The sequence below is a fragment of the Camelus dromedarius genome, chromosome 36 (assembly GCF_036321535.1).
Source record: "Camelus dromedarius isolate mCamDro1 chromosome 36, mCamDro1.pat, whole genome shotgun sequence".
NCBI classification, from domain to species: domain Eukaryota; kingdom Metazoa; phylum Chordata; class Mammalia; order Artiodactyla; family Camelidae; genus Camelus; species Camelus dromedarius.
In genome coordinates, this window is record NC_087471.1 from 5144615 (window position 1) to 5152395 (window position 7781).

Below are 7781 nucleotides of genomic sequence, written 5' to 3' on the forward strand. Positions count from 1 at the left end.
AAATTTGTCCTTCCCAGTAGAGCAAACTTCGTTTCTCAGGTTCCAGGATCGGACGAGAAGTGCACACAAGGGCAAGAGTCCACGCACAGTCATAAGCCCACAGTCCCGAGCCCAGGGGAGGTGCCATTAGGTACCCGGTTCGTCCGCTGCAGCTGCTCCAGCGCTGTGCCCACAGCCCCACCCCAGGACCCCACCAGGAGTCCGGGGAAGGGACCCCCGGGCGAGGGCGAGGGTGCAGCCCGGAGGTGCAGTGACCACTCCAAGGTCACCACCGCGCCGGCAGCCGAGGCTCGGCCCGGCCCAGGGCGCCCCGAGTCTGAGTCCGGGTTTCGTTCTCGGCCCCGCGCCCCCCGCCCCATCTCGAGCCGCGACCCCGAGGCTCTGCAGCGGCGAATCCCCACATCGCGTCGTGGCGGTCGCCCGGCCCCCAGACCACGAGCTGGGCGCCCCCACCTCACGCCCCGGGCCAAGACCCCCGAGCGCTGCATCGCGGTGTAACCCAGACCAGTCCCCTCTTCCTTTTTCGCCCTCTCAACCCAGCTTTTCCCGACTCCGGGAAGAACCGGGAAGAGAAGGCGGAGGGGAGCGAGGCGCCGCCGGATAAATACTGTGGCCCGGCCCCGCCCACCGACCTCACTTCCGCTCCGCGGCAAGATGGCGGCTCCCGGGTCCTGCCACGCAGACTTCCGCCGGGCGCTGAGGCCTGGGGCCCGCCGCGGGTCGCGTCGGAGGTGAAGTCGGGACGTGCGTGGTGCGGAGCCGCAGCCCGCGTGCGCTGGGGTGCGTCCCTGCCTCGTGCCTGGCCGGGGGCCTGGGGAGCTGGCGAGTCAAGGGCTCTAGCCGGGGTGTTGCGAGGAGTCTCGCCACGTGGGACGGGGAGGAGCTGAGGCGCTGCGGGAGGGATGCGCTGACTGGGAGGCGGGAGGCCACGTGGGTGGGGTTCCGCCCAGGGTCCGCGTGTCCTCCCCCTCCAGTGACTCTGTTACCACTTTCCTCCTTCTCTTCCAGGCAACATGTCGGAAGGAAATGCCGCGGGCGAGCCCAGCGCTCCGGGAGGGCCCCGACCCCTCCTCTCTGGGGCCCGGGGGCTTATCGGGCGGAGGCCGGCGCCTCCCCTCACCCCGGGCCGCCTTCCCTCCATCCGCTCCAGGGACCTCACCCTCGGGGGAGTCAAGAAGGTACCCGATGGCACCTTTTAAAGAAACCCAGCTACTTTGGATTCCAGGCACCTGGGGGTTCGACTCATGTTCATGTAGGGTCTGCCGTGTGCCAGGCGTGGTGTTGGGCCTCGTGAATCTTGTCCTCAGACTTTTGCCTACAATTTTTGGGGAGCCTGCCCTCCCTTCAAGTCAAGATACTGGGTACAAGATGTTGACATGGTCTCAGGGATGGTTGAAGAGCAGAGAATCCTAATTAGTTCAAAAGCAATTTGAGTCGTGTTTGTTTCCTTTTCGTGTGTGCTTTGGACGCCTTTAAGAAAACCCATGCAAGCCACACAGGCATAAACTAGGGCTGCAGTTTTAAAGTTCTAAATTTTCCATGGATCGCAGTTTGCAGACTTCTGATCCAAAGTATTTTGAGTCCTAGGCATCATATTAGAGGTTCTGTGTCCTCTCCTATTGTATTTATGACTGTAGATGTAAAGGGTAACCCTTAAAGGGTAGAGGGGAGGATGACAGCGTATAAAGCAGCCAGTTTTTGAAGACCTAAGTTTACTTTGGGGAATTGTGGTGTCAGTCGATCATCTGTTTATGAGTGCTGGCAGATCTGTCTCTCCTACTTGAGCCTTGCTGCCAGGGCCCTTTCCCTATGATACTGTCCGGTCCCTATAGCACTCTGAAGACCAGAGGTGAGATTAGGTAAATTCTTTTGCTGTTACAAGTCCTGAGGGCTCTCCTTTCAGAGGGCAGAACCTGAGGCTGCTGTTTAAATGTTTTTTGATGCCCCTTTCTTCTGTGTAACTCCACTGCCACGATGACATGATATTCTTTCTTTCCAAGTACATGTGCATGTCTATAAATCTTTGATCACAGTGTGGAGTGTGCAGAGGAGAGCCATGGTGGTCTTGGTCCATAGAAGGTGCCCTTTGGGAGTTTTTATTTTCTTCTGTACTTTGGGGTCAGAACTTACCAAATCAGTGACTCCTGTATTTTACTTTCAGAAAACCTTCACCCCAAATATCATCAGTCGGAAGATCAAGGAAGAGTAAGTTGCTAGGTCTTCTGAATACTTGTCCCTTGTTTACCGGTTCTGAATTTGGGCTTTTGAGGGAGTAACTCGGTATGTGGCTCGGAAATTTAAATTTGCAGATTTAGTTCTTTTCAGTAGTGATTTTCAGCCCTGGCTCCCAGATGATTCTAATGCACAAGTTTTAAAAAAAAATACTGATGCAGGGGAGTCCATCCCTAAAATTGTAATTTAACTTGTTTGCAATGAAACAGTGATTATCTTTTATAGCCAGATTTGAGAGACAATAGTTTGGACAGAGATACATCCCTTAAGGTTTTCCCTTAAGTTCTTTTGCATTATGGGCTTCCTGCTTTCAGCCAATACAAAAATAATCCACATTTTGAGGTAGTCTATAATTCAGCTTTTGAGTTAGAGTTCTTTTTCTTTTTTTTAATGGAACGCTTCACGAATTTGCATGTCATCCTTGCACAGGGGCCATACTAATCTTCTCTGTATCGTTCCAATTTTTTTTTTTTTTTTAGTATATGTGCTGCCGAAGCGAGCACGAGTTATAGTTCTAACATACAGCCTCAAAAAGGTAAAGTAAAGTGAAAGGACTTTGCCTCATCAAGGAAGTGAAAAAGATGCCAGACTTAGGATTGGGGGTTTTTCTGCTCATGATGTAGTTTTTGGCTCATAAACTCTCCACTCAGGTGGAGCAGAGTGGTATGGGAGAGTAAGACCAGTTCTCAGAGGGAGGGGAAGTGAGTGGTTTCCCTTGATCTGTTCTGTTTTCCAGGCCCAAGGAAGAAGTCACCATCAAGAAGGAGAAGCGTGAAAGGGATAGAGACCGACAGCGAGAGGGGCACGGACGGGGCCGGGGGCGCCCAGAAGTGATCCAGTCCCACTCCATCTTTGAGCAGGGCCCAGCTGAAATGATGAAGAAAAAGGGTACAAAGCTGCTGGGGCTCCGAGAGGAAGGAATCGGTGGATTTCAGTTCAGAGGCCCGAGAGAAGGACCAGGGCAGTGGAATTCCCCTCCTAGCTCCCTGCTGAGTTTTCCTTGCTATAGGGCCCCTTCCTTAGTTGTACTGTGTGGTTTCCCTCAGGGAACTGGGATAAGACCGTGGATGTGTCGGACATGGGGCCCTCCCACATCATCAACATCAAAAAGGAGAAGAGGGAGACGGATGAAGAGACAAAGCAGATCCTGCGCATGCTGGAGAAGGATGATGTAGGTGCCGGTGGGGGCGGGGAGGTGGGGGCGAGGGGCTTCTTTGTGGGAAAGCGCTTCCTCTGGGGGGCCAGGCAGGGAAGCCTGGTGAGTGGCAAGGATCTTGGGATAGAAAAGGGCTAAGGTGGACTGCAGCCCAGGTATGTGTGTATGCTGGCCCAGCCATATGACCCCCGACTCTTCTTTGGCAGTTCATCGATGACCCTGGGCTGAGAAATGACACTCGAAACATGCCTGTGCAGCTGCCGCTGGCTCACTCGGGCTGGCTTTTTAAGGAAGAGAATGAAGAAGCAGACGTTAAACCTTGGCCGGCTGGCCCCAAGGAAGAGGACATGGAGGTGGATGTACCTGCTGTGAAAGGTACTCTGTGTCCGTTCTTGTCTCATCCCCTTTTCTCTGGCCGCACCCCAGGAATGAACCTCCCAGACTGCTGATAAGCAGGTCCCCTCCCATTCCAGGGGTCAAGTACATGACCTGAACAAAAGGTGCTAAGTTCTCATTCTCAGCAGTTTCCTGCTGAGATACCCCTTTTTAGATAAGTCACACAAATCTTGGATCCCTCTTTTTTGAGGGGGAGGGTGCGTTAGGTTTATTTATTTTTTTTAATGGAGGTACTTGGGGATTGAACCCAGGACCTCCTGCATGCCAAGCATACACTCTGCCACTTGGGCTATACCCTCACCCCCTTGGATCCCGCTTTATAACCAGAGTTTGTCCTCAGCCTCCAGGCTGAGTGACAGTGGAGCCGACTGGGGCGAGGGCTTGGGTGCAGTGAGATGGCACGGCGGTGGGCACCTAACAGCCCTTCCATTTCTGGTACCTTGGGTAGTGAAAGAGGAGCCGCGAGATGAGGAGGAGGAGGCGGCCAAGATGAAGGCTCCTCCCAGAGCAGCCAGGAAGACCCCGGGCCTCCCAAAGGACGTATCTGTGGCAGAGCTGCTCAGGGAGCTGAGCCTCACGCAGGAGGAAGAGCTGCTGTTCCTGCAACTGCCAGACTCACTCCCCGGCCAGCCGCCTTCTCAGGACATCAAGCCAATCAAGACAGAGGTGCAGAGCGAGGACGGACAGATGGTGGTTATAAAGCAGGAAAAAGACCGGGTACGCTCAGGAATGAGCCCCGTGAAAATGCGGGGGACCGGAGGGGAAGCGGCCACCTTGGAGGGAAGTGGAGGTGTGCCACCCACACTGAACCATGAGGACAGTGTGCGTTTGTTCCTTCTACCCACGAGGCTTGCAGCTTGGTATTTCAACCCCAATTGTATGTGTGTTTATTTTTCACGATGAAATATTTTGAATATATAACAAATGAGAGAATTTTAACTTTCATGTACCATCACCCAGCTTCAGCAGATACCAATATTTTGTCCCTTTGTTGATTTATTTGCTGTGGGTTTTTTTTTTTTTTTGGACCAGTGGCAGGCGGCCTCAGGAAAAGGCCCTCTCTTCAGAGCTCATTCTAACCTTTGCTGCTGGTGCCTTCCTTTGGGAAAAGGTTCAGTCGTGAAGATTGGAAGAAACGGCTCCTTACCCAGCTTCTGTTCCCTCTTTGTCTTCACAGGAAGCCAGGTTGGCAGAGAACACTTGTACCCTGGCTGACCTGACGGAGGGTCAGGTTGGCAAGCTGCTCATCCGCAAGTCGGGGAAGGTGCAGCTCCTCCTGGGCAAGGTGACTCTGGACGTGACGATGGGAACCACCTGCTCGTTCCTGCAGGTGAGAGCCTGCAGGGCCTGGGCGGAGGCTCTCCAAGGTGTTGAGCGTGGAGGAATTGGTGCTGAATACGGGGGATGGTTCTGGGGATTATCACGTTAGCACGTAGGACTGAGCGACGGGCTGTGTGGTTCTGGTTCTCATCACCGTCTCTGTCGATTGGCAGGAGCTGGTGTCTGTGGGCCTTGGAGACAGTAGAACCGGTGAGATGACAGTCCTGGGACACGTAAAGCACAAACTTGTATGTTCTCCCAATTTTGAATCCCTGTTGGATCACAAACACCGGTAAAATGAGCAGATGGAGGACGATGGTGACTGTGCCCACGGCTGCTGCCTGCTCCAGACGTTGTGCTCTCAAATCTGTTCGGCCCAGAAGGGGCCTGTCGAGCCCACCCACTCCAGCCATTGTCCCAGTTTTCCCCACAGGACCCACGTGGCTCCCTCCCACAGCAGCCGTGAACGGCGCAGTGACCGTCCCACAGCACAGAAACTGCACGTCCTCACTGCTGGGGAACTTCTCTGCTATTTATTTTTCTATTTATGTCTTATCTCTTCAACTGGCTGCACCCTCCCCAGGTGGAGAGGGGACGGCCTGTAGGAAAGGACAGGCTCCTCTTGGTGACGGTCTTGGTTCTCAGGGTGGGAGACGTACGGACTGTTCCTGCTGCTTTTGCTCCCCTCTTCCTCCCGAGAGGTGGTGCTGGGGAGAGAGCAGGGACCTCTCAGTCTGAGACTCAGTACTCAGTCCCAGCTCTGTCTGTGACTCATCGTGTGATTGGACAAACTACCTAACCTTTCTGAGCCTCGTATTCCTCATCTGACAGAAATGAGGACGATACCTACCTCACAGGGTTGGTGTGAGGATGAAATCGAATACTGTTGCGGAAAACTCCTTGCACAAGGCCAGATATACACAGTAGGCGCTCAATAAATGTTAGTTTAGTGTCCCTTCCCTCCGCCTGAGTCTATTTTCAGACAAAAGAGAGATTCCAAGAATTTCTCAGGAAAGGTGAACGGAGCTGCTCCGTCCCACTTTCTTACTCTGTGTCCCATCGCCCCAGCCTGATGCTCTGAAGGTTCGGGTTCTGGCCCTTGTCCTTTTCTCCTGAGCACCCTTAGCCAAGTGCTCCCTGTCCCTTGCTGTGAGGCCCTGGCTGTAGGTGCCGTCAGCAGTGAGGAAGTCAGACTCCCTCCTCCCATCACCCCACACATGCCTCTGGGTAACATGGTGGTCCCAGGACTCCTCCCCTCCCACCCCGCCCTCGCCCCTGCAGTAAGTAGCCACTACTCTTCCAGCTTCCACTTACATATTTCTCAGAAGACACCTCTGACCATTTGTAGAGAATCAGCACCACACCGAGTAAAATACTGCTGAGAAACAACCCTGGGTAAGACAGAAAGTAGAGGTTTATTGAATAATAGCCTCTCTGACACTTGACAGATGACCTCTCACTTCCAGAACTTTTGAGTTCAAGAGGCCCACCTCTGTCTCCTGTCTGGGCACCCACTCAGCTTGGACTCTGCTCCCACTGGCCACGCTGTCCTGGTGGTTCATTAGTCTGAGGTCATGTTCCTTTCAGCAGGTCATCACACTCTTGATCCTTCCAGTGGGTGGTCCCTGAGGAGCAGCTTCTCTTTCCTCATCCCTTGTCTGCAGGGCTGGCATTTTTCCTGGTTCAGCAGGGTAGGGGAGACACCTCCGGCTAGTGTCTGTGGTCATTAGATGCTGGTGCTGCAAACGGCCTCTGGAATGAATGTGAACCACATGGGCTCGGTAACAAACACCTCCTCCCGACTTAGGTGGCCCCAGAGGCTTTGGATGGATATGCCTTCCTTTAGTCTCACCTTCCTTCTCTTCCTTGAGCATGCTTTTTATTCACCACTGGGGTTTTTCCTACACTGAGCCTCTTAAGCTGCCAAGCCAGCAGCTGGGAAGCAAGATTGACTAGTCCCCACGTCACCCCTTCAGTGGCTAAGAGGTCACATAGCTCTGTTGGTTGGTAGTGTTCTGGTCTCTGTTCTCACTGTAGAGGACTGAGCAGAAAGGGTTCTTGGAGACGTGTGCTACGGAAGTCCTGTTTGGTGTGAAACACTGAGCTGTAATGAACCAACTGCTTTTTTCTCTGGGCTTCAGTGTTTGCTGCTGCTTTTTCAATAGCTAATGCACTGCCAGTGAATCTCCATTGTAGTCCTCTCTTCCTCTTGGTTTCTTTGGTTCAGAAACTCGTCTTTATTTCCAGAGCCCCTGCCTTGTTAGATGTTTGGTGTTTTGCAGTCTTCGTTCTTTGATTCTTCACGAGAGCTTGAGGAAGAACACGTACCACTTTTAACGTTCACCGTTTCACCATTTCGAGTATCTTGGGGATTGAACGTTAACGACCCTGCGTCAGAGTCCCCGTGACCTGTCTCTATATTCCTGGTTCACAGATGGGGCATCGTCAGTAGAAATGTGAGAAATAGACGAGGCAAGTCTGCTTTCTTGGCCAGGCCTCCAAAGCATACATTTCTACCAACAAATAAATGCAGATAACGGGAGTAAAAAGCCCAAAGCCAAATTCATGCATGAGTGCAAATGGATGCAAATTTATTACTACCTGCATCTGTGCATATACATCTTTTTTAAGACACCAAAAGAGAACTATAGGCTTGTTTTTTGGTTTTTTTTTTTTT

General features: G+C 52.8%; 1 protein-coding gene and 1 pseudogene across 1 annotated transcript; one reads left to right on the top strand and one right to left on the bottom strand.

Moving 5' to 3' along the window:
* The first annotated feature begins 631 nt into the window (after positions 1 to 631).
* Positions 632 to 6063, top strand: POLR3D (RNA polymerase III subunit D). Its single transcript, XM_031442240.2, has 9 exons — positions 632 to 780; positions 1009 to 1178; positions 2162 to 2205; positions 2969 to 3120; positions 3279 to 3403; positions 3595 to 3763; positions 4233 to 4501; positions 4962 to 5114; positions 5278 to 6063. The coding sequence occupies exons 2-9, from the start codon at positions 1014 to 1016 to the stop codon at positions 5398 to 5400; spliced, it is 1200 nt and encodes a 399-aa protein (XP_031298100.1). The 5' UTR covers positions 632 to 780; positions 1009 to 1013; the 3' UTR covers positions 5401 to 6063.
* On the bottom strand, positions 2617 to 2715 carry LOC116149923 (U6 spliceosomal RNA; annotated as a pseudogene).
* Positions 6064 to 7781: the final 1718 nt, after the last annotated feature.